The sequence below is a fragment of the Podarcis gaigeae genome, assembly GCF_964106915.1.
Source record: "Podarcis gaigeae genome assembly, chromosome: 11".
In the NCBI taxonomy this organism is placed as follows: Eukaryota; Metazoa; Chordata; class Lepidosauria; order Squamata; family Lacertidae; genus Podarcis; species Podarcis gaigeae.
Genome location: NC_139687.1, coordinates 4038311 through 4065918, shown reverse-complemented (window position 1 = coordinate 4065918; position 27608 = coordinate 4038311). Strand labels below are relative to the sequence as shown.

The following is a 27608-nucleotide window of genomic DNA, read 5'->3' as shown; positions in this document are numbered from 1 at the left end:
TTCCTTGAAAGGTGGTCGCCCCAAAGGGGGTCTTTTGATTGGGATCTCACTCCAACTTCACGCCAAATTCACTCTGGTACGGGCTTCCCCGCCTTTTGCTCTATCTGGACTGATCGCAGAAGGGAAGTCCTCATTACTAATTACTAATGTCTATCTCCCCCCTGAAGGCTCTGCACCTGATCTTGATTGGAGATGGGAATCATTTGAAAATCACCTATTGTCATGTCATACCAAATGCCCTAACTCGTACTCCTTAATTGGGGGAGACTTTAATGCTTGTATTGCCACAAACTGGGACCTACTAACCAAGTCCAAACGGTGGACTCCCCCATGCTTGGACAACTTTGACTTGGAACATGCCAGAATTAGAACTTCAAAGGACAACAGAGTAAACAAAGCAGGAGTGACCCTTTACCAAATGGCCATTCGCCTGAATCTAGTCTTCTTGAACGGCACCTTCCCCCCCGACATACCGGGGGAGTTCACTCACCTGGGACTAGCATCTAACAGTGTTATCGATTACTTCTTGATCTCTGCAAATTTGGCCGTTAATGTACTTTCCTTCCAAGTTGAAAACCAACATTTCAGTGATCACCTTCCAATAGTGACCACTTTGTCATTGTTCCGGTGCCAGAAGGACTATAAACACTCAGTCCTTCTGGAAACCTCATCATCGACCAAAATAAGAGGGATCAAATGGTCGGAGGCTGTGGCCCAAAAATACCAGGAATTTTTTCATAGGGAAATCATTGCCTATCTACCTCAAGTAACTACTGATTTACAAGACTTCAATTCGGTTTTGAAACTTTTTAACCTTCTTATAACAAACCTTACCACTTTTTTTACATCACCTCCTCAAAAGGCGAAAGTGGCGCATTGCAGTACTGGGGCCCCTTGGTTTAACACCTCTTGCAAACAAGCAAGATCCCTTCTTCATTCTATCTATAATGAATACAAAAACTCTAATGCCCAGGCTCTACCACCCTCCTATTTACAAGCCAAAAGAGCATACAAACAGACTTTAAAGCTGGCCAAACGCGAATGGTACCAAAAGCGTTGGCGAGCCTTGATTGCGGCCTCTAGATCCCGCAGACCACAGGAATTTTGGGCTCTGATAAACAAAAGAGGAAGGAAGTACCCACTGGCGATTATCCCTGCGCCCACATGGGAACAATTCTTGAGTAAATATTTCTCTTTGGCAGAGGAATCCAACTCATCCACGGAATTCCGAGCCGACCATCTACCTTTGTGGCCCTCTACCGACCCAGAGCTGATAATGGACTTGATACTAGATCTGAAAACGGGCAAAGCCCCTGGGCCGGATCTAGTCCCTGCTGAGGCTATTGTTGCGCAACCGAGGTGGTGGGCTGAAATTCTGGCCAAAGTCTTTGATGCAATTAATTCTACGGGGCTTATCCCTAGGTCATGGAAGGAGGCCGTGATCGTACCAGTCCATAAAAAGGGTCCCCCTGCTGACCCAGAGAACTACCGGAACATCAGCCTTTTGTCTATCATCGGGAAAATCTATGCAAAATTTTTGCTGTCTAAGCTGTCCCATTGGGCATATGACTCAAATTTGATTGGTCATGAGCAAGCGGGCTTTAGGAACAATTATTCGACCACGGACCATATGGTAATTATGTATCATCTTGCCAGAAAATATTCTGCCCCTTGTCGGGGGCGCCTATGTGTCGCTTTCATAGACTTAAAGGCCGCCTTCGACAGTATCCCAAGAAACTGTCTATGGAAGAAATTAGAGAGATGGGGCATAGATAGAAGGCTGTTATGGCTTATAACCCAATTACACCACGGGTCGTCGGCTAGAGTGAGACTCACACCGGCGGGAAACCTATCCAATGAGGTCCCAATAAATAGAGGAGTGCGCCAAGGCTGCATTTTGGCCCCACTCCTCTTCAACTTGTTTATTAGCGACATGAAGCTCTTTCTGAGTGAGTCTCAAGCCAACATTCATGCCCCCCGCCTAGCTGATTTTCGCTGCCCTCTGCTCCTATATGCTGACGATGCAGCGATCCTTTCCTACACTAGAGTCGGTTTATGCAGAGCTCTAAAGATTTTTGCGGCTTATTGCAAACTCAACCATCTGACAATTAATCATGGAAAATCTAAAGTACTGGTCTTTACCAGGTCTTGGAAAACTTATAGCTGGAAGTTAGATGGAGTCCAATTAGAACAGGTTTTCAAATTTAAATACCTGGGAGTCTTTTTTCACTACAACCTAAGCTGGAAGCCACAGATACAGTATTTACTGAACAAAGGGAAAACAATACTTTACACTCTACTCCAATTTTTTGCGGTCGACGGAGCCTCCCACATCCCTTCTGCATTGAAGGTGTACCACGCAAAAGTGGTTTCCACCCTCTGTTATGCTGCCCCACTCTGGGCCCCAGGGTCCAATTTAACATCGCTGGGGACATTGCAGAATCAGTTTCTCCGTCGCCTCCTGAAACTCCCCATGTGTGTGAGCAATGCAGCCATACATCTGGAGCTAAGGACTGCATCATTGGAGACTGTCATCTGGAAGCGAGTCTTTGGCTACTGGCTGTCCAGCTGGCATAGGCTTCCCGACCATTACCTCTTTCAGTGCCTCTGGCGGGATGACTTTGTTAATCCGTGGGTAGGAAAAATCCATGCCAAACTTCTGAGCATCGGAATTTCCCCAGCAGACTCCTTAAAGATGAACCTACGCTCAGCCAAAAGCCTTATCGAGCAAAGATTAGCAGACATTGAAAATCAACACAACCTCTCCAGGGGTGGGGGTGTCTGCTCCTCCAGGTATCATGGAATAACCCCACCACTTGGCCTTCCATCATATATGTCATCTCTTTCATCTGTACCACACCGACTTGCATTTATTCGTGCAAGGTTCAATGTTTTTCCATCGAACCTGCTGAGCCACAGATTTTCCAAGGGTTTGGTGTCTCCGCTATGCGAGTGTGACGGGAAAACAGTTGAATCTCTTCCACATATAATGTTCAACTGTCCCTTACATAGCATAGCCAGGACTAAATTCCTGGGTCCTGCTTTACTGCGCTTGGTTGGCAGGCCTGTTGAGTCACATGCCGCACTGCTTTTGCAGGATACAGATCCTTCTGTAACTCTGCAGGTGGCGAGATTCCTGAATGCGGTTATCTCACACACAAAAACCACCAAAAAACAACATCAACAACAAAAACTAATCGGACAGTTATGATGAGAGTGCATGACGGATCTCGTCTCCAGTTCTCCTTTTTCTGGGAACCGTCCCTTGGATCTTTCCGGGCCCCAAGCTGTTATTTGTCACTGCTCAATGACCCACCCTTGCATCGTGGTGTTCCCCTTCTGTTGTTAGATGTACTGGTTTTTATGTTTCTGTGCTTTTAGGTTTGTACACATTTTATGGGCTAATAGCCGTAAATAAATAAATTTGAATTTGCAGGGCCCCTACTGCATACAGTGTGCAGTGTGTCTACGCTACATGAAAGAGGAAGGACAGAATACAGCATGATAAATACATAATTCCTGAATTGCAGCCTGGCAAATGACATGAAGTAGACTGAAGCAGCAAATTTTCAGCATAACTCTTTCCAGCCTAAAACAGGTTCAGGTTCCTCAGTACATAGTAATGGATGCAGCTTTAAAACTGCTTCAAAGAGGCCTGCCTTTCCATGTTTTACTTCTTAAGTGAGGATATATTTCTACCCAGTGACAACAGGTACAAGACTATTGTTCTCATATTATGAAGAATTTTAAGTATATGTGTTTGCAGGATCACAAATATGAACTTGTTTATGTTTTTATTGTTAAATCATTCTGATATGTTATATTGGAAATGAGTAATAAATGGAAATAAATATTTTGAAATATTATATAAAATTGAGAAAGAAGAACATCTATTCAAACATTAAAGTCCATCTATCCTATACCAAAATGAATTTGTATTTCTAAAAGTATACCTTCAATTCTAGAACCCAAGGTCTGAATTCATCAGTGTTTTCAACTTCCAGTGGTTCAAGCAATGGTTCCCAAACACCAAACATCTCATTGTAATAATGTACCTAAAAATACAAAACATAATTAATCTGTACAATGAGTGATATCCATTTATAGCACGTAATGAAAATGAAAAACATTATTAAAAACTCAATGGACTATTATTGTATGACAATCACTATGCCTATATTATTAATTTGCCCAACTGGAGGAAAAACTTTAGAGAAGGCTTTCAAAATTTTTAATGTTGGTGACACACTTTTTAGACATACATCGTTTCGTGATACAGTAATTCAGTTTTAATAGCAAACCGGTAGTTGAACTAATCCCTTTCGAGCCCCAGGAGAAGAATTGGGAGCATTTCTGTGACACACCTACACACTGCAGCCAACACAGTTTGGAAAGCTCTGCTTTAGAGTAACACATTTGGTTTTAATTATATCCCAAAGCACTAAAATATCTTAAGAATAAGTTAATTCTAAAAAGACATTCAGCATTGGCCATGCCTACAGAAGCTTCCCAACCAGGGGCACAGACTCATGGAGGCTGAGCTGTTTTGGGCCCCCTCAATGTGCAGGGTGCTGGTGCTCTGGAATATGCGACTGTGATCATCCTTCTCCTGACCGCGGTGTGCTTGGGCGCACAGCTTGGTGCAGCGCCCAGCCTCTCACTCATAGGATCACCACCTTGTCATGGTGAATGGGCTTGCACGTTTCTATTATCCCTGTGAGCGAAGCCATCGGGCGCCTCATACTCCCAGTAGGGTCACCCACTGCAGTAAGGTCAAAGGGGAGGAGCTAGAAAGAATGATCCAGTAAGTCTTCAATGGCAGAACAGGCAGAAGATAACAAGCGCTATGTGACAACAGCTGTGAAGGCAGATGAAGGATACAGCAGATAAGAATCTACCGGTCATTGTAATACTCATGCCATCGGAATAGCGCCTTACTGTGAAGACTGTGTGTTGATTAGCATGCACTGATCTTCACACATAAAACAAATTCATACATAGGCATTTTCAGGGGCGGAAACCCCACACCCTCCCAATATGGCGGGGCGCTCTGCTGTACGCCAGTGCCCGGCTTTCTCTTGACTGTGCAATGTCACAAGCACGTCACATGTGCGTGTGAGTCACAAGTGTGCCTCGCACACATGACAATGGGCCCTCAATCTTCAGTGCAAGGTGGTGCCACTGTTCCCAACTAAATCCTACCTGTGAAAGTTGGTGGGCACGTTCACAACACTACACTATATTTCAAGTTATAACCCCAGCTTGATCCCTCCATGTGTTTTCAAGGGAACAAGGAAATATGTGAAAGATACTCTAATGCCATGTTGCCCTAATGCGCTGAGACATCATAATGACCTATACAACTGCATGATACCTTGAATCCATTTTTTTCTGGGCAAGGAGGATACGTTGCAATGTGATATCTGAAGACAGAACTACTAAATACTGTGCTTTAATGGTATAGATTATTCAGTAGCCATCTGGTGCCAAAAGGCTACCAAATTTGAAATGTTGTGGGGAAAGCTGAATTCTTACTACCAAAGTAGCTAGGCAACTATTACACCCAACATGCAAATACTGTTTCTAACAGTTTCTGCGCAGTGGACACAATTCACAAAACAGCTTTAAATGTCTGCCTTTTTCTCCTGTAACAGAACAAAACTCTACCCACCTCTAATTCAAGACGAGAAGAGAGATTGATCAGACTACTCCAGTTTCGAACTTCTCCAGAAAATGATGACTTTGCCAATAGCATTGGCACTGTTTTGTGGCCAACCCCAGCTTCAAGGGTTATGACAACAGTTTCAATTCTCATTTTCATCGTCTCTCCTGTGGGGACCAACTCAATTACAGAAGCAGGGTCTTTATTTTCACTTGACTCTTCAAGAAACCACATTTTTAGATTTTTAATATTCTTCTGATCCCAAATATCTGGAGGTACTGGACTAATGTCTTTCTCCGTAGTCTCATTTGTTGGGAAGAGTGCTGATGTAATGGTTATTACTGTATTTAAGATAATTGGCGTCACCTAAGTTTAAAAAAAGATTATTCTCAAATGAAGAACTATGTATTTCTAATTTGACTTAGTGAATCAAGAAATCACTACATATTAGAAGAAATACAAATGCAGTATTATTATAGGTATACAAATAGGATTATATGTTTGAAATTGGCAGTGGAAGGACTGAAACAATGTAATACTATCCTCTGAGTAACTTATTTGTTCAGTTTTCCAAGGGACGTCTTAGTCTTATGATGGATTCAAAACGTGAAAAACAAAAAAGTGTAAGGACATGTATAAAATGGTCTGTAAAGGCAAAAAAATACCATCTTTTCCCCCAGGGATGAATCCAGACACAATTTTAAATGTACCTTAATTGTGAGGGATTTAATTGACAGATCAGCTTTCTGAGGATCTCCACCTGACTGTATCATCTCAAAGAAGAGGTCACAGGGCTGCAATATCTGGATATAAATCACAATAAATTGAAAAATATAAATTTCCCAGTTAAAAATGCTTTCTAAATGCACAGTGAATATCATATACATTTCCTATGCAAAACAGCAGTCTGTGAAACAAATGCAAGCATCCTAACTTGTAAAAAAATGGGCAAATTTCTTTACCTATGGGTAGCTGCCTAGAAGGAAGGGAGATACAAGCACACAACATGGCGCTGTTCAAGCAAATTCCAGTTAGATTAAGATTTTTTAAAAATATATATATTTTTATTTGTTTTTCCATGTATACATTCTCTAACAACATTTCTCCAAAAAATTTCCATATTTCCCCCCTTCCTGCCCTGGACTTCCCTCATATTGCCATTTTGTTTTATTTCCATATTACTCACCCTGCGTGTTGTTTCCCAAAATTTTCCCAATATAATCTTACTTTTTGTTATGTTCAATTGTGTTTTGTTTATTCAAACCCTGCCAGTAAGTCCAATTCTTTATGTTCTTTCTCCATATATGTTGTAAATGGTTCCCATTCTCTTTTAAAGTCTTTGTTACCCTTTTCATGTAATTTATCTGTTAATTTGAGCTAGACTGAGGATTGAACACGCAGCACCAAACTCATGGTCTGCGATGTGGGTGCAGACTCAGAACAAGTGCAATTCCCGTCAGCACAGTACAGATGATAAAATATAATCTTATCTATATTGTAATCAAATAAGGTTGCACATCTCCATAGAAGTCCCAGTGTACAGGTATTGCCCTTACAGGTGACCAGTAGCAGTCAGTGGGGTGGTGGCGTTTACTCTTATCACTAGCTTCAAGGCAGAGTGATGAGGTGTAAATGCAGCAGCAGGGCTGCAACATTCTCGCCCCTCCTCAACTGAAGTGATAGGAGGTCAGATAAGGACCACTGAACTATGGGTCACTATAGAAGGTAACTATTGTCTTAAGAGACTCATTTATGTTGCATCCTGTTATATACCATAAGCACAGGTTTAATTTACATCTGCATAGCACTGCACATTTCTGCCTTAGCTATCTTATAATCTTACCGTAGTAATACTGCCCTTTCTCATTTCTGGAAGAAAAGGGCAGGCTTTCACCTTTATATCTTTAACAGCAGCTGTCATTTTATACATTTCAGGGCCGTATTTCATGGAGACTTCACACTGTGCTGTAGCCACCAGTGCAGGAGCATCACTTCTTGTTAAATCGGCCACAAACACAATCTCAGGATTTTTAACGACGACATTTATTTCCATTGTGGATACCGGTTGTACAGAAACTAAAAATGCAACATTTAGTACAATTAATCCAATTTTACTTCACAACCATCAATCCATCCCTAGTCTTTGCTTTTAAGTAAAAATGATGATAAATTCCAATGTTAATATTTTAAGAGCCGCCTTGCTGAATCAGACCAAAGGTCTATCTTGTCCAGCATTCTGTTTCCCCCAGTGGACAAACAAATGCTAGACTATATGGCCTGTTGTCACAGTGAGTGATCAGTTACCATTAAATCTGGAAAGATCCCCCTCTGCCCAGCAGGGGAGGCTGCACAAGGGATTCTCCTCAAGAAGCCCTTACAGAGTTTGCCCTCCCCCTCATTGCAGGAGCATTTCACCTCTGGTGCCTGGATCTTCAACCAGGATGCCAATCAAGATAGAGCATCCATTATAGCTGCCCATTATTCTATTTGGTACCCCCCAAATCAAGATCAACCTCTCAAGGTCCCATTACTTTGAGACACTGAATTTCCTGCAGCTGCGTAGGACGTTTGTTGAACTAAGGTTCCAACAGATGCCCTCAGCATATTTAGAGGGGAGATACCTGGGAATTCCCTATATGGAAAGCGAATGCATTTATGGATGCAATCAGTTCAAGGGTATCATGCATTACCTGCTGATTTGCTCCTTATATACAATGCCCAGGTAAAATTCTTAATCATCTATTCTTAACTGCTTCTCAGGCCGACACCCCCCCCCCCCCGGAAGTGACAGTAGAACTTTTAGCTGAAAAAGATCTTCAAATTACACATTTGGTAGCCAAATTTGCTCTGCCAGCTAAGAAGCTCCGTTATAGATATGCTAATGCTTCCTAATTTTAAAACCTTATGCTGTAAACTTTTACAGGTCATGTTGTGTGATTCCAGAGGAAAGCCTTGTTCTTATCCTCTGCTGTACATTGTAAAGGCCTCTGGCTATACACAATATATTGATATTCTATTCTACTAGCCTTTACTGGCTTTGAATAAAGTGTTCTGGATTTACTAATGTGAAATAAAGACTTGTTTTGCTTTAGTTTTCACCATGACAACCACAGATTGGGATTCCAATGCTATGCAGAGGTAAGCCCCACTGGATAAAATGGCCTTACTTTCTGGAAAGCAAGTAAAAGTCATCCTTCCTGATTTAATGTGCTGTATACACACTGGCAAGACTGGCCGTACGGGCAGGGGTACCTTTACCTTTTACCTTTATACACACTGAGATTACAAAAGCCTACTAATTTGTTCTCAGACAGCTGGGAGGAAAACAACATTTTTTCCAAAGCCATACTGTCAGGATAAACTACAGCACCACAACAGATTTGTTTTTATCAAATAAAATACTGTTTTTTCCTAATTATTCTGAAACTACATAGAGGGAAAGAAGTTTGGAATCCAGGGAGGGAAAAAGGAGCGCATGAACAGAGAGAAAGGAACGCTAATGGGATAGAAGAATGGGTCAGCTTCAGGTGTCAGTTGCCAAATAAGATGTGCTTAGACTATATAGTCAGAAACTCACTCTAAATTCAATTCAGTTTAAATTAACTATCACATACTTTAGCTATAAAAAGCAAGTTATAGAAAGCTTTAATTTAGCAGCAAAAGACCAGTCCTTTGATGATAGAATCATAGAACTGTAGAGTTGGAAGAGACCCAAAGAATAATTTATTCTAACCCCCTGAAATGCAGAAATTACAGCTACGGAATCCCTGACAGATACCCATCCATTCTCTGATTAAAATCCTCCAATGAAGGAGAGTCCACCACTTTTTGAGGCAGTCTGTTTCACTGTTGAACAACTCTTACCGTCATAAAGTTCCTTCTAATGTTTAACATCGTTCTCACTATTAAAATGTATATCTTGTATCTCATATTATTTTTATCATACATAAGCCTTGTGGTACTTTAAAAATAAAGACTTAGAATCCTCCAAGATAGATAAAGTGTAAAAGTAGAAATACATGAAAATAAAAGGGTTGGGGTGTCATGTAGTGAGTTTAACATATACCAAGTTATAACCGAAGGGAGAAATTCAGATAGACGGTGATTCTATTAGGAAAGACAGAAAAGTAACATTTCAGCCCGTATCTACAGTTGTGGAATACTCTTCCAGCAGAGATTTGGCAGACATCCTTGCTTTTGACTTTCAGGTGTCCCTTGAAGACCTTTTCATGCTAACAGGCAGGGCTTTTTTTTCCAGCTGGAATTCACCAGAACTCAGTTCTGGCTCCTCTCAGATAGGCTCCATTGCCATGCTAAGAGAATGAGGGAGGCATTCATGCTGAGTTCCAGCACCTCTTTTTCTAGAAAAATAGCACTGCTAACAGGCCTTTGCAGCTGTTTAAAATTGATCAGCTAGTCACTTTAATGATTACCGTATTTTTCGCCCTATAGGACGCACTTTTCCCCCCTGCAAAAATGAAGGGGAAATCTGGGTGCGTCCTATGGGGCGAATGCAGGCTTTCGCTGAAGCTTGGAGAGCGAGAGGGGTCGGTGCGCACCGACCCCTCTCACTCTCCAGGCTTCAGGAAGACATCCGCAGCCTAGGCAGCCCTGCAGTAGTTCCCGCAGGGCTGTCTAGGCTGCGCATAGCAGCCTGCTTCCCGGAGCGTCGGGCTCTCTGCTTTCAGGGCGCCCGGCGCTTTGGGAACACATCCGCAGCGTGGGGAGCCCTGCAGGAGTTTCCCGCAGGGCTCCCCACGCTGCGGATAGCAGCCTGCCGCCCAGCGGGCGGGGCGTCCTGAATCAGAGCGCTCCTCCCGCTGGGCAGACATCGGCCAGCCCCACAAGCTCGGGGGACAGCAGGGAGGCACAGTGCCGCCATCCCGCTGTTCCTCGACCTGGTTCGGTTTCTCCGACCTGCTTTTTGGGGGAAATAAAGGGGAAAAAAATTCCTTTATTTCCCCCCCCCCCCAAAAAAAACTAGGTGCGTCCTATGGGACGGAGCGTCCTATGGGACGAAAAATACGGTATGTGTTTTGTTTTTTGTAGTGTTTTATGTTTTACTGTTGTATACCACCCTGATATTTATGATATGGCAGTACAGAAATACTTATAATTAACCAGGTTTTCAGTCTGCACCCGCAGTGTCCTGGTACGGATCACTTACCTTGTTCCTTTACAGCCAAAGTTTGCTTGAAGTTTTTCTGTGCAGCGGCACTTTCAGCAGTAGCATTTAGAAATACATCCGCAACAGTAAGAAGAAATTCTATGCTAGCACAAACATATGTCTCATTAACAAATGTGTCAAGAACAGTGTTGCCATCTCTCGCCTGCTTATAAGATATATCCATCATGACTTTCTTTTCGGATTCACGCTTCATTTCTACCATTCTGAAAGACAAGTTAGTAGAGCAAACACTATAATTAGAAAAGCATTACATTGACCAATAGTGTTCTTAATGACAATAACCACTTTGGTACTAATAAGTGCTAGAAGTTTGCATTCAACTCAGTTTCTGAGAGCGGTTTGCATGGGTTAAGACAGATAGAGTAGGGGATCTCCAGATTCCCAGACTCTCTCTCTCTCTCTGATGTTTAGATGGATAAATCTTAGGTTGCATCCAGGTTACAACTTCCTGCTCCTCCTCAAATTCCTTCTCTGAACCTAGAGGTGAAAGGAATTTATCTTCTGAGAACAAAGAGGCAAGCATGGCTTCTAGCTAGCTTCAACTAGATAGTACAGAACTCCTTCCCTATCAAGAATGTACTTCCTTTAATAAACATAAGCTTTCTTATTTTATACCAAGTCCCAGTCAAAATACCTTTCAGCTAAAGATGTGCTCCAAGCAAAACTTCAATTAACTAATTTCAGTTGCTACATACAAACTCTATATGCTAACAATATGAAAGTGGATATGTATTTTATGTACCATCGCTATGGTGTCATAAACTAGAATTTAGTATTCTTTTATTTGTTTTTCTTTTGATTTAATAAAATAAAATTGAGGAAAATCCAACCTTGGTGTAGCGTTCTGGACTGTCTGTCGTTTATCATCTAAAGTGCAGTTTGTTAATTTGACTGAGGCATTCATTGACCCATCTGACAACATTTTGACAGCAGCTGATATTAACAACAGTTTAAATTCTGCAAGTTTCAAATGACCATCTCGTTCACCCTGATTTGTAGGCTGCTATGAAAAGAAAATGCATAGTTTAATGCATGAATTAAAGAAAATGTTTCTGCAAAAATACAAATTCTGTTACTGCAATCAGATCAAAACTTAATTAGTAAATCATATAATGTTGGACTGAAAGAATTGCAACCAGAAGGAGTTTCACAAACATTTGTGCAAGTGATTTGCACAACATATATGCTGTTGTACCAAAGTATACCCATGGCTTCTTGTTCATACAACGGATGCACGCAAAGGCTCCATTTGAAAATAAACATTAATGACCAGGACTTATGAAGAAAACCCTAATGAAAAGTTCCCTATTGGGATATGCTTGCTTTTGTCACAATATAAAAAAACTTGCTAGTTTTAAAACACTTCAATACACTGTTCATTTTTATTTTTACTGGGACTGTGCCCCTGCTCACTCTGCTATCCTACCTGCTGCCATTCCCTCCATAGTGACCATTTAGCTTTATTCTGGTGTATTAACAAGAGTGCTGTAATGTTGACCAAGGGCAGGCGCCAAGGCACCACCTGTCTCCTTGATCCTTGCTCATCCCAGCTCATAAAAGCAAGCCAGGCAGGAGTGAGCAATGGGCACCATGGGGTGGTGAATGCTTCCCTCTGCAAGGGAGTCTTCCTGGGCCCCCTTAAATAAGCGGTTATTAAACCAATTATTGCCTAGTCTCAAACCTTCCATTCCTGAGCAAAGTGATTGAGTGGGTGGACGCTTAACAGCTCCAGGCGTTCCTGGAGGATGTGGACCATTTGGTCCTCTTCCAATCGAGATTCAGGCCAAAAGAACTCTTCCAATCGAGATTCAGGCCAAAAGAACTGAACTACTCATTTCATGCAAAGTATTTCCAGTAACCCCAAATTTTATTTCTGCTCAATTGGCAGCACTAGCTGCCATTTTAGTACAAACCTATAAAATATTATTTTCCAGGTTTGAATGTGTAGTTGTTTCCTCCCCAATCTCTAGCCAGTTGCAGAAAATCTGGGTCCAACCCACCAAGATTATTTTATAGAAAATTATGTTTTCTTTACCTGGTTGGAATTTGGACTGTACAAAACTAGAGTCAGGGAATCAATCTGGAAGTCCAGTTTCAGTACTATTTTAGTCTTAACTGAGGAACGTGCTTCTACAACAGCAGATGTCACTATTCTTACTCCAGCTAAAAACATTAGGAACATAAGACACAATTATAATTACCATAATAAGAAAAAAGAAAAAGTTATAGTCTCTAATGCACTGCATTTTCAAAGAGAAGAAACGTAACTAGATGAATGTAAATAAAACAATTTTGCCATCAATGACCATCACCAGAGCAATAAGTTTGCCAGACTGACAGTTATGAAACACTCTGCTTAACACATAGTTATTCAGTTAACTGATTTTGTATAGGCTATAGGGTTCTTAAGGTTGTTTTCCTTACACACAACAGGTCCAGCCCATACTGGACTCACGTGGATTTAGTTCCCCCCGATCTTGAAGGAACTTTTAAGCAGTCCATTTCTGGAAGCATGTTTTGCCAAGCTAGATAAATAAGAAATACACAGCACCCACCCACAAGCAAAACATGTGAACATGGCAGAAAGCTTGGGCACATCTAGTATGTGGCCCTGGGTCTAGGATAACAGACTGGAGACACACCCTTCAGATAACCCCAAGAGACCCTGGCATACTGGACCCAGCAGGGATGCTCCAAAGCTGACCAGAACCAATAGGGAGGGTTATCTAAGAGGAAGAACATTCTGCAGTATTTGCTTCCCAAATGCCACTTCATCAGATGTACACAAAAACATTTTATAATGGTGAGTAAACATACTAGGTTTAATCCATGCAATAGCCCTACAAACTTAATAAAGAAGAGAGTGAAAGGGAAAGGCCACAGCCGCTGCAACTGCTTTATTGTAATTCAATGGTAAAAAGGTCACAAATGATTTAGTTTGACTGAAGGGACAAGTCTGGAAAATGTAGATTTTTAAAAGGATTCCATGACATTGATGTGGTGAATAGAGGAAGGGCAAAAGATAGGAAGGATGAGCTCCTCTTGGTGATGGAAAGAAGAACTGACCTTTTGGATGAAGGAAGGTACATCCTCAGCACTACTCAGGTTTGAGAAAGGTGTGCAGGTGTTTTGCCACAAACAGAGCATTCAACTCAGACATACTCCTTTGCAGATGTCACTGCCATGAGGAACCAAAACTTAAACCATGTACAGAGGAACTGATAGAGAAGGAGCATCCATGGCAAGGAATCAGAATGAAAATTTTGGAATAATTCCATATTGGTCTATAGGAGTAAAAAGGTTAGCAAGTGATGATGCCCACCAATCTGCATACTTTTTTTGTGAAGTATAGTTATAAGGGTGTGGGTACTTCAAACAGCTGTTTTGAGAAGGGCTTTAAGGCAGCTTCCGTGGTTCCAAGTGGAAGTGCTGCTTCTCCTGCAAGCAAGTGAGCAGCAGTGGAGGGGAGGGTGGGGAGACTCTTCCCACCATCCTGCTGCTTCCACTTGCCTGCTTGCCAAAAAGCATATGAACTGTGCTTTTAAAAAGCACATTAACTTCAACTCATCTGCTGGTTAGTGGGCATTAAATCCTGATGCCTTGGCTGTGTAATCCTGTTCTCTGCTGGGAGCAGGACACATAGCCAGTGCAGGATTAAACCCTGTCCTCCTGCCCATCAGTTGACATCACCAGTGATGTCAGTTGATAGATAGTTGGGTGTGCAAGCCGAACTGGAATCACTGGTGTGCTAAGATGGAGGTTCCTCACTCCTGATCTAGGACATCATCAAGGCATAAGTGTTGAACGAACAAAGGTAGAAGCAGCACATGATGCCCTTATGGCTAAGACCACTGCCTCATGGGCCCACCATAACCCAACATCTGCCTTACCTTCAGTCAAAGAACAAAACTGAGCTTGAATTAATTATTAAATTCAATCATTTATGGAAAACCAATCTTATTAAATCAATTACAGGAAATAAATCATTTCAAGAAGAAATTACTCTAGGGAAATCAACAGAAGAAGTTACAGCAGGAAAATTAATTAAGCTATCAACCAGCAAGTATTAGCAAGAGGAAAAATCACAGACTAAGCTGAAGCGATGACTCCAGGAAGGGGAGGAATCCCTTCCCACAAAAGGAGGCAAACATGCACAAGCCACATAAAACAAATCACCTGTCCTGAACACACACAACTAACAGAAAAATAACACAAGCAAAATCAGAAATGATGGCAAAATAACTAAGCTACTGCTTTGCACAATAACTCAGTAACGTAATTGAGGTGGCTTCCTGGAATGGACTAGTTAGAAGTTCCTGAGATGAGCATATGTTCTTGCCTTTGAGCAAACACACCTGTGCCCAGTGTGTCAGCATGTGAGAAAGAATGTTTGGATCATTAAAAAGGAAGTAAACAATGGATTTCAAAAGAAACTGTCCAAGATTAATATGAGCAGGCTTCTATATATGAAATATAATACGGCTCTGTCAAAATATAGCAAAAGTGGTGTAACTCTCCATGACATACCAACTGTAGATGATACTGCTCACCAACCCATTTACAGAATTTTGTCTATGAATTAAATAGCAAAACTATGTAGATCAAGACCCAATGTTGCAAGTGAGTTTTATGTAAGATATTCATTTAAATTCACTCAAAACAAAAATTTATAGTTCATGTAACTATTAAATTAAATTAATAACTTCTTCTATTGGAAAGAGATAATAGAACTGTAGTTTAAGCTTTAAAACACATACCTCCAGAATGCTGGGAAACACTTGCTGTTCCACTATGGATGCTTAGTACATCTTTTTTTTCTGGTACAGGAGGTGGAGGGCCAGAGCTATCCCCTATATTTTCATTCAGTGTTCTCAATATAGTTGTTATATCATCCTGACTCAGAATCAGCTTTGAAAAGAAGTTGGTTACTCTTAATTGCAGGCTGAGTATATATAAACTGTATTAAATGTTACAGGTCCTCTAGAATCAAAAAGGTTTTCCACGTAATAAGGATTATAAATTCATCTTAAGTTTAATAATAATAATAATAGCAACAACATGTATAGGAGCACCAGCTGCAGACAAGGAGGGCAGAACAGCATCAGTAGTGCTGCATTTGCAGGAGCAAGGATAGAGCAGGGTAGTGACCACTGGGCTGGCAGCACCCTGCAGCTGCCAGGTATGCGTGTGCACTTGTGCGTTGCCACCAACCGACATCATCATCCTGCCCCATCCTGCCCTGGCAAATGCATCTCCGCCACCACTTCATGCATTGCTACTGCACTGGAGGGGGGGGGGGGAATCAAAATTTATTCCATGTTTACTTTCAAATGCTTGTGTGGAGAAAATATTTACTGAATACATAGCAAATTTCAAAATAATAGAAAAATTGAAATTGAGGCTCTGCCTCTCCTCATTTCTTGGACTGTTCAAACTATACTTTGCCCTCAAAAGCGAAGGGGTGGGGCAGCGGCACCAGGAGCAGATCTTGGGCTCATGTACTCCCTTCCCTGTCCATGGATAAAACTGAAACCGAGTATTGATTTGAATATTTTATCTCTATGGCTCATTTTCCCTGCAATAAAAGGATTAAGGGAGGAAAGAATACAAATATGAAGCACACTTTCCACTTCCAATCTCTCCTTGTAGAATCTGGGACCAAGAATAAGCAAACACTGAAAGATGCACTAATTATTTATTTTGTACTATATACAGAAGTGGTCTGGAAGACCTAATATTTTTGCTTATTTAAATTTGTACCATATATGGAAACCTTGTTTATTTACTATATTTATAATCCACCCTTCACCCAAAGCTCCCAGGGGAACATTAAAACATATATAGCAAACATGAATTCCATGTAAACAAAAAAAACAGGAGCAATAAAAATACAATCCAATACACCTCAACCTACCACAAATGCCTGGATGACAAAACAATGTTCATTAAGCAATTAACAAATCTTGATGACCTTTGAGTGTATTTAAATGTTCTGTTCTATAAACAGATGGAAGAGACTCCTTACATTCACAGAAAGTAACATCTGCAGCAAATCACAAACAATATATATGCTGCTAAATCACAAGATACAAGAAATATTGGGATATATGAAATGACAGGGGTCAAACCTGCATTTAATTCCTATTCATATTGACAATAGTTGCAAGAATATATATCTTTGCAACTAAGAACTTACATTCATTGGCTTGAGACGTCCAAATATTTTAATGTCAGGAATTTCATGATACCAGAGAGCGGCTAAATTGCGTTCAACACTAACTTCAAGATTTAATGGTTGCAGCAGCTGTATTTCATTTTGCAATAAACCACTTATACAACTTGATCTGTAAATAAAAATGAAAAAATAGTCACAATCCAATTAAGATTTCTCTTCAACCAGGTGTTTGGCTGATTGACATTCTATGGCCATTTAAATGTGTCTGGGGGAAAGGGGTTATTGGTTTCTTTTGCTTTATTTTGGATTTTGTGTTTTCATTTTGTATTTTCATTTTGTGAACCACCCTGTGATCTTTGGATGAAGGGTGGTATAATCATCATCATCATCATCACAAGGCTGCATTCAAGTTTAATTGTTTTTTAATTATTATTTTTTTCCTGTTCTTAGACAGTTTCCATTTTAGCTGTAAACTGCCTTGTGCCTGTCGGGGAAAACATGGAATATAAATATAAATATAAAAATTTAGGACTGCAATATCTGCAAATGGGCTCAGGATTGCAACTTTGATGAAATACTTCATTAAGTGTTTTGTACCTGTGTAAACATCCAACAATATACTCTGTGTAGGACAATGCTTGATATTCATTTGGAGTGGATATATTTTTTATTGATTTGTTTTATTATTGAAAATTCTATCCCATCCTTCAAACAGAAACACAGAGTGGTTTTCAGTGCTAAATCTACAAGTACATGAAACCACTGAATGGAGACATCTGGAGCTTTGGAGTGTGCTGCCATTAGCATCTTGATGATGCACTGATCTATTTCTCCTTTTAATCTTCTGCAAGTGAGATGGACGTGCTGATCCAGTGTGCCTGATTCTTGTAATAAACTGAAGTTTATAATAATTCTTATTATTTTATTTAATTCTTATTATTTATTAACTTATGTACTTGCTTCATGGAGTATATATTATTTTATAAACAGTATACAGTAGTACCTCAGGTTAAGTACTTAATTCGTTCCAGAGGTCCATACTTAACCTGAAACTGTTCTTAACCTGAAGCACCACTTTAGCTAATGGGGCCTCCCGCTGCCACCGCACCGCTGGAGCACGATTTCTATTCTCATCCTGAAGCAAAGTTCTTAACCCGAGGTAATATTTCTGGGTTAGCGGAGTCTGTAACCTATGTAACATGAAACGTATGTAACCCAAGGTACCACTGTATAGGCTTCAATAAAGAAAAAATTGAGATAGTATTTAAAGAGTAGTACCTCTAACTGGATGAGTTAAGCCTGTTCTTTGAAGAATCAGGTGCACTTTGAGGTACCACTTTGAAGTTTTCCTGAATAAATTACTGTCATCTGAGGCAGACTGCCTCATGATGTGGAGTACACCAGCTTCCACTGGTGGCCCAGCTACAGCCCTATCTGGACAGGTTTCATTCCAGAATCAACTAAATTATGGTGCAACCCTATCAGCCCTGCTAAGTCAAAGGAAAGTTACCCTTCAGGTAGATACCAACCATACTATTTCCCTTTGGTTAGCAAGGCTGGTAGGGTCACATCCTATTTTTGTTAGGTACTAATAATAGTTTCCCAGGCCCTATCTGAAGTTCTTTTGACACTGAGAGCCCATCACAGCTTAGAACTAAGATCTTCATCAAAGGCCTCCTCCAGGTTATCCCACCGTCCAAAATGCAGTAGGTGGAGTTACTGAAGAAAGGACCATCTCAGATGTCACCCAGCTGTAGAAAGCTTTCTGCAGGAAGGTTTGCCAAGTGCTTGTGATTATGTTACTTTAGTGCAGGAGTCAGCAACCTTTTTCAGCTGTGGGCCGGTCCATTGTCCCTCAGACCTTGTGGGGGTTGGACTATATTTTGAAGGGAAAAAATGAACAATTTCCAATGCCCCACAACTAACCCAGAGATGCATTTTAAATAAAAAAACACATTCTACTCATGTAAAAACACTCTGATTCCCAGACCATCCATGGGCCAGATTTAGAAGGTAATTGGGACGGATCCTGCCCCCGGGCCTTAGGTTGCCTACCCCTGCTTTAGTGCCTGACAATTATCAGATGAACAACCTGCTGTTTTAGATTATTATTCTAATACTGAACCTGATCTGTTAAATCTGAAGCTGTTTTGTCCTCACTGACTATAATTTTCTTCTGTTCCTGTCTTTGCTTGGAGTGGACCTTAGAGGGTGCCTTTTTCTTGTCTTCTGGGGCTTGTACATAGCTGTGGTAAAGGTAAAGGGGATGCGGGTGGTGCTGTGGTCTAAACCACTCAGTCTCTTGGGCTTGCCGATCAGAAGGTCGGCGGTTCATATCCGCACAGCGGGGTGAGCTCCCGTTGTTCTGTCCCCGTTTCTACCAACTTAGTGATTTAAAAGCACACCAGTGCAAGCAGATAAATAGGTACCACTGCGACAGGAAGATAAACAGCATTTCCATGCACTCTGGCACTCGTCACAGTGTTCTGTTGCACAGGGAGCGGTTTAGTCATGCTGGCCACGTGACCTTGAAATCTGTCTGTGGACAAACGCTGGCTCCCTTGGCCTGAAGTAAGATGAGCACTGCACCCCATAGTCTCCTTTGACTGGACTTAACTGTCCAAGGGTCCTTTACCTTTACCTTACATAACTGTATATGTGTTTGTTTAACAAATGCTGGTGTGGTAACAGTCTTTGCCTGTGCTTGCTTGCTTTATTCTTTGAGGCTTCTGTAACTTTTAATCTTCTGTGTGTTCCGTCAGTTTTTCCCTCAGCATTTTATCTCACTAATTGTTATTATCAGTGAAAGTGTTATTGGATTGTTTTGCCATTCCAGCTTCATTTAAAAAAAAATTAAAAGAAAAGAATAAAGAAGTCCCATTTGTCATTCTTTCCCACTTCATTGTTTATCTAATCTTCTCCCTTCTATCTGCTCTGGGTCATCAGATGACACTCAAAACACACTGACATTACACGAAGTTAGTGTCACTGAGGAGAGCATGCCATAGACTAAAGGCCACAACAAAAAAGGCTCTCTCCCATGTATCTACCCTCCAAAGTTCTGTCAAGGGCTACCCAGAAAAGTGTCTCAGATAGTGAACCTAAAATCTGGGTAGGTTTATGTCCAGAGAGATGTTCCATTGAGTATCAAGCTCTTAAGCCATATTAAGATTTACAGGTCAAAACCAGCACTTTAAATTGGACTCAGAAATGAACTGAAAACCAGTGATTTTGCCAAAACTGGAGTTAAAAGGGTAGAATTCCAATCAGCAACCTGGCTTAAGTTTCCAAGCAGTCTTCAAGGGTAACTTATAAAGCACACTGCAGCAATCTAACCTACATAGCCTAGATGTATACATAGTACAGTGGTACCTCTGGTTACGTACTTAATTCATTCTGGAGGTCCGTTCTTAACCTGGAACTGTTCTTAACCAGAAGCACCACTTTAGCTAATGGGGCCTCCCGCTCCTGCCACCCATCTGGGCGTACACATGGCGTCCTTGCAGCCCTGCATGGCTGGGGTTGGACTATCTAATCCCAACCTTAGAACGTAGCGTGGGAGGTGCACTTGCATGCCAGAGCCCAGTGGAAGAGAGGGGTGCTGCTGCCGCTGCCGCTGCCGCTGCCTCTCCTCCACTTCCACCCCTGAGTTAGGCCTGACTTAGGAGTGGAGCTGCAGCCAGCTGGCAGTGCTGGGCCACCGTGCAAGGAAGCTGGATCCAGGCCTCGAATGCCAAGGTGGAACTTCCCTCCCCACAGCTCCTGCCTTGATGAGGGAGCCTGTTGTGGGGGTGCTTCACTGCACCTCCTCAAAAAAAGCCTGGGGCCACAGCCCCCTAGCCTCACCCCACATGCTATGTCACTAGAGTGGACCACATACATCACTGTAGATTAAATCTAGCACCCTGGTGCTTCTCTTTTCAGTGTATGAATGAAACAAAGGTTTCACACTTTTCTCAGTAATGCAACTTACACACTTGGTAGTGCACTTTGGTTTACTTTCACTACTAACAGTACCTTCACAGTGTCTGCATTGAAACTGAGTTTATTGGCCCCCATCCAGTCAACTACACCACATCCAAGCACTAATTTAGTACTGCTGCCTCATATAAATTAGATAAAAAGGAAAAGAGTTCAGTGTCACTGCACACTGATGACACCTCATCCTAAACCTCCAGATGACCTCAGTAGTTCCATCTAATGGAAGAATCTTCTCTCTTTAAGAACATTAGTTAGCAAAATTAAAACTTTGGTTTGTAAGTAGAACATAGTGTTTACTTAGTACATTTTCTTCAGTTTTGTTACTTTTGAACTTAATTTAGAAGAATTCATTAGAAAATCATCTTTATATATTACCTGTACAACTTTAGGTCACTCAGTTTCACATGTATACAATCAAGAATAGGTGGGACACTATATCGTAGTGACGTTTTAATGAGAAGGAATTCATTCTTTATGGTGATCAACCCAAAATCAGCAACTATAACATCAGTAGATATTGCCGACTGTGGGATTATGACAACGGGTGCTTTAATATTAATGTCCAGCGCCATTCTGGAACTTTGTTGAGCCAATTCCTTTACACCAGTAGCTGCTTTCTCAGCAGCTTGGACAGTGGCTTCAGTAATTGCTTCCTTTGCTGTCTGAAAATTGTTTACAAAAGCCTAGAAAGGGGACAGGAAATCAGCAACAGATGAGGATAGCAGTCACAAGAATACATCACTATCAGTTTGCTCATTATGCATTACAAATTATCTGTGTTGTCTTTCCATCTTCCACACAGTTGAGCAATAAACATGTTTAGAGTAGGAGAGAAAAAATAAAATGCATTATATAGTTCCTTGATACACAGACAAATTAACAAAACATAAAAAGGAAAAAAGGTATAACCATGTGGCAACATTATACAAGGTATTGAAATATCATGTTTGTCTCAGAGGCTGACTTCCAATTTTAGTTTTCTATCACCATAGACCCATTTGGATTAAGTTATAACAAATTTATACCTCTTTTTAAACAAAGAATTATCTAAGCATTGCACAACAACTAGGAAAGCATATTTTCACTGATATTGACATACTTAATTTTAATCCCCAAGGTTTTGCTAAACATCAATGTGGCTAAAATGAATATAAACATCAAGCGTAAATTTGAAAATCCAACTCTAGTTTGAATAATTCCTTAACTAGTACTGGGATACAACGTAAGTTATTGAATATTATTTATTTTATTATTAACTTTGTATAGTGCTCTTCATCCGAAGATCATAAGGCAGTTCACAACAAAAACAAAATGAAAACACATAATACAGAATAAAACAGAAACAAAAATAGACCAATAACGCCCCTCCAACAAGGACATTTTAAAGGCTTTAGAATGTTGATCAGCTAAAGGCCTAGTTATAGAGAAACGCTTTTGCCTGGTGCCTTCATTACATATCTTTAGGTGCCAAGCCAAAACATTTTATAGGTCAAAACCAGCACTTTGAATTGCGTTTGGATCTATTTCTTTGGCAGCCAGTGGAATCAGACCAGGATCAGTGTAATATGCTCAAACCATCTTGGCCTGCTGAACAACCTGACAGTCAAATTCTGCACCAGTTTCTGAACTGTCTTCAAAGGCAGTCCTACATATAATGTGTTGGACTAACAGGGGTCAGCAAACTTTTTCAGCAGGGGGCCAGTCCACTGTCCCTCAGACCTTGTGGGGGGCCGGACTATATTTTGAAAGGGGGGGGGATGAATTCCTATGCCCCACAAATAACCCAGAGATGCATTTTAAATAAAAGGGCACATTCTACTCATGTAAAAACACACTGATTCCTGGACCGTCCGCAAGCCGGATTTAGAAGGCGACTGGGCCGGATCCAGCCCCCTGGCCTTAGTTTGCCTACCCATGGACTAATCTAACCTAGAGTTTACCAGAGCATACATGACAGAAGTTAGACTATCCCTGTCCAGATAGGGGCAGAGCTGGGTCAACAGCAAAGCTGATGGAAGGCACTCTGGGCCACTGAGGTCCCCTAAGCCTTGAGTGACAGCAAAGAATCCAGAAATACCCCCAAGCTACAAATTTGCTCCTTCAGAGGGAGTGTAACCCCATCAAGAGCAGGCAACCTCCTATGCATCTGGCATACAGAACCACCCCCTAGCAGTGCCTCAGTCTTATTTGGATTAAGCTTCATTTTGTAGGCTCTCATCCAGGCCATAACTGAGGCAAGACAATGGTCCAGCACATCCAATGCCACATCTGTAAATGTAAAGAAGCAGAACTGTGCGCCATCAGCGTACTCTGAAACTCCATATAACCCCAGTCAGTGGTTTCATGTAAATGTTAAACAGCAAAGGGGTTAAAATCAAACCCTGAGGAATTCCATGGAGTTGAAGAGCACTTCCCAAGCATCATGCTCTGGAAACAACAAGGCCAAGTAGGATTGGAAGCACCGCAAAGTGGTGCCAACCACCCCTAAGTCGGACAGATCCTCCAGAAGGGTACCATGGTTGAGGATATTGAAAGCCAGTGAGAGGTCGAGGAGAATTAACAGGGACATATTTCACCTGTCTCTCTCCTGACAGAGGTCATCATATAGGGCTACCAAAGCAGTTTCTGTGCCAAAACCAAGCCTAAACCCCAAATGAAATGGATCTAGAAAATATTTTTTAGATTTCCAAGAGCACCTGGATCCTGCGGTTTCATATTCAATTTCAATTAAATGGGCTAGGAGAAACAGAAATGGATCTCCCAATCAGAGGTGTAGTGGTAAATTTTAAGGTACAGCTCATTGTGACAGTCACACAGCCATGTTCTCTGCATAGCCACACACCCCAATGACAGTACAAAAATGCACGTATTTATACAAACTTGTGTACACCAATTAGCAGCCATACATAGCTTAATACCCAATTTATAAGGATCAGCTGACAGTCATAGATTAGGAAACTGGACCCATTCGCTCACTTCATTTATGCCAATAATCTAGAAACAAAAGTTTCTAGAGAGTCAGTCACTCTTTGCCAGAGCAAGAGAGTCAGTCACTCTACCACTCCAACTAATGGCATCATTGCACCTACTTTGAAAATAAGTCCCAGAGGTACACTACTCTTCCACTACACCATTGCTCCCACTATAAGTTAAGTAAAACAATCTCTTCACCTTATTGTATTTTCTAAAACAAAAAGGAAGCTTACCAAAATAGCAGAGACAAATTTGTTGACAAAAACAATCTGAATGCATCCAACAGTTAAGTAAACCTGGCTGTCAACAGCTTCCATATCAGTATACGAAATGCCACCTGCAGCATACATGTACGTCACCATTTTGAAACTGAAGACCTCTTTGCCTGTAATATACAGAGCCTTGGAAAAGAAAAAGTGTTCAATGTTAAGAGTATAATATTTACAAGGTGTGCGCAAAATAAAGGTAACGGGCTGCATCCAAAGGTGTTCTTACATTTATGGAAGGAGTCTTCCTGTTCACACAAGGGGCTTGGATAAAGCACAGGTGTCCTTCATTGGAAGTGTTGGTGGAAGAGACAACATCTGCCAGTTCCCTTTCCCTGCAGTCACCTATGACGCCTCTCACCAACCCTCCAGGAGCAGATATTTGGGGAGCATAGCGGAAAAGGTTGGCAAGAATGATGTGTGTCCATTACATAATCCAACCTATGTCTTTTCTCTACTGCACACTATTCAATACAATATATGTGTGGCAGTCACAAAGTAAGTCCTTCGCTGAAGGGCTTCAGTTTAAGTTAACAGACTTTTTTGTCCCTACTCTTTGGTATAAAACATATACCCAGAAACCACACCAAGCATGAGGAAAAGCAAGAGATAACTAAAGTCATTATCAATTAAACCAGGCTGAAGCCTACTATTTATATTGCAAGTACACTGCTTTCTGTACACAGCCTAGCATGCCCTTTAAATGAACACACATACCTTTTTATGCAGTGCTGCTTCATCACAATCCAAAATAACGATATTCTTTAAGTTTGCTGATACTTCAGTTGTTTCTTTCTTCATCTTCACCTCACTATCAAGACCTAAATTTAACAGTATTAATTAACAAATCTAATATGGCACAATCTTCAAGGTACTTCCTCTGGGTTCTAGTAACCTTTAAATATTGCAATTGGCATTTTAGTTTTACCTTCAATGCGGATTTCAGATATCCAGCTTTTTTGTTCTCTTATAAAAATGCGTAAACAGGACATGTCTGCACAAACATGGAGATCACAAACATCTTCATACTTTGACTTTTTTGAAGCTATGGGAAAGTTAAAAGCAAAAAATGTTATATTTGGAATTAGAGATCTGAATTCCAACGAGGATCACAGTTGTACAAAAACACAGAGTGCACAAATACAGAGAAGAATGCAAACTATGAAAGTAGTAGCTCTACAGATTGGTTTATTTTATTTTTTTCGTGCAACATGCCATTAGAGTTAAAGCAGTATCTTTCAAGTTAAGAGAAATGACTAAATATTACCAAGAAATAATGTCTTTATGCCTCCTTCCTCGGGGCATGACTTGACATAGGCAAGGCTACATAAGCAGAGAACAGGCTGTCACTTCATAGGCTTTCTCTAATCCTCAGTACATACTAGGATTCCAAAGCTGAGTAAGACAGTGCTGTTGGCATCCATCTGTCTTGAGAGACAATGGAGTGCACCTCCAGGGGTGCAAGCCTGGGCAGTGTGTATGGAGGTCCTGGGCTGCCCAGATGACGACCAACCCCCCTCAGCTTTGCTGATGTGATACAAAGGAAAGGAGAGCAATACGCTTGGCACAAGCTTAGCTGCCAGAGCTGCCAGAAGGAGGCGTACAAGGTGCCATCCAACTGTTTTAGTTAAGGACTGTAGATTTGGCAAAATGCAACTTTCTATCTGTACATGAGAGATTTCTTCAAACTAAACTTCCTTCAAATAACACATGGAAATAAGAAGGAACAAAGTTCTCCTGAGGTGTAGGCAATACACTTCAGTAATGCTTACACTATCACAGTAACTGATGTGCACTTTACTGATTGCCATGTGCACTTTATTGATTCTGAAGTACCATGTTTAAAGCACATTCCTCTTCCACCCCGACTCTATACAGAAACTCGAGAATTATTTTCTAGATTAGGGTTTGGGCAAATGAACATGACCCACAATTTTCATTTGCTGTCATCCAGCCTGAAACACTTTCCTGCGTGTACTTTTTAAAAGCCTAGGATGTGAAATGAGGCTGGAAGAAAGTTAGCAATACAAGAGTTTGAGACTGAAAGACCTTACTAAGTTTCTTAAGAACTTCCTTCTTTTCTTCTTTTTCCTGGACGATCTCTACTGTACTTGTCTCTTGTTTCGGAAGAAGATTATTTAGGAAATTCATGGTACTCATAAGTGCTTCTGTGTGTAAATGGATATCTACAGAAGAAAAAGTAACCTAACAACAAAGTAATCTTAGTAAGAATATGTTTTGAATGCACTTTCCTGGACATAGCAAAAATTACAAAAATAAGCCATCATTATTACCTTTATGAGCTGTACCACATTCTTATAAGTAGTTTTCAGATCTGGGCAATTAATATCTGCCTGTTCTCAGAAGGTAAATAAAGACAGTTAAAATGAGAAAACACTATATACCATACAACCCAGAACTATCCAGAAATATAGATAATGCTGTTACATCTGCTCCTCAGTATTTGTTCTGATACTAACATACTAACTTAAATAGTGTTCTGCTAGACTTGATCAAGGGCCCATCTAATCCAGCATTCTGTCTTCAACCATGGCCACTGAGAGGTCCACAGCAAAAACGAAAGGCAAGAAAAATGGCACATGGCTAATTAACATGGAAGCTCCATTTAGCCATTCTTCATAAATTTACTTAATCTCACTTTAAATCTATCCAGAATTGTGGTCATCACCACATCTTGTGACATAATCATGCATAAATTAATGTCTTAGGTAAAATGATACTCTCTTCTGTCTTTCCTGTCTTATTACTGGTATCTGGAAGCTACCCTGGGAGCCTCCCCACCCCCACCCCACCCCGCTTTGCTGAAGAGTGGGATGAAAATAATTTAAATAAATACATTTCACTAAATGACCTCGAGTTCTAGTGTAAATGGAGAGAAGAAAGTATATACACATCAATGGTATCCTCCACAGAGTCATCCCCCCCCCCCCAAGCTGTCCTTTTTTGTACATTTTCCACTCTACAGCATCCTTTCTGAGATGGAGTGCCTAAACTAATGTTCATTTGCTAAAACAGCAAACAGGATCAAGTCTCTAGGTTTTTAGATAATTAAGATTATTTGTCAATTTAAATAGTATTTAAAACACATCAGTATTATGGTGAAGAAAAAATCTGTATCTTCCCTTCAGCACTCTTACCTTTACATATTCAATGGCTAGAAGATCATCAATTAAATTATCCAGTGTTGAAATGAGGTAAACTGGCTTATTTTTATCATCTAAAAAAAAACAAAGAACAGTATAGCCAAAATGACATACTCACTGGAGTTACTTATTGTATTTTCAAAGTTATGTTGCCAGATCAATAAATAGTGACAGAACAGGATCTCAATATATGATTTAA

The 27608-nt window shown here is 40.8% G+C and overlaps 1 protein-coding gene across 2 annotated transcripts in view; it reads right to left on the bottom strand.

The window, feature by feature from the left end:
- Positions 1–27608, bottom strand: part of VPS13A (vacuolar protein sorting 13 homolog A) — a 144695-nt gene that overhangs the window by 51230 nt on the left and 65857 nt on the right. Inside the window, exons 27-42 of one of the 2 annotated variants that reach the window (XM_083701850.1) lie at positions 27404–27483; positions 26540–26599; positions 26300–26450; positions 25174–25290; positions 24963–25066; positions 24213–24380; positions 21382–21689; positions 17047–17194; positions 15608–15758; positions 12886–13013; positions 11681–11853; positions 10830–11053; positions 7506–7738; positions 6373–6465; positions 5672–6028; positions 3954–4055 (exon numbers count right to left, since the gene is read on the bottom strand). In XM_083701850.1, coding sequence (XP_083557976.1) covers positions 3954–4055; positions 5672–6028; positions 6373–6465; positions 7506–7738; positions 10830–11053; positions 11681–11853; positions 12886–13013; positions 15608–15758; positions 17047–17194; positions 21382–21689; positions 24213–24380; positions 24963–25066; positions 25174–25290; positions 26300–26450; positions 26540–26599; positions 27404–27483 — 2597 coding nt within the window. The remainder of the gene's footprint in view (positions 1–3953; positions 4056–5671; positions 6029–6372; positions 6466–7505; positions 7739–10829; positions 11054–11680; positions 11854–12885; positions 13014–15607; positions 15759–17046; positions 17195–21381; positions 21690–24212; positions 24381–24962; positions 25067–25173; positions 25291–26299; positions 26451–26539; positions 26600–27403; positions 27484–27608) is intronic. The other variant, XM_083701851.1, reaches the window with a different exon arrangement.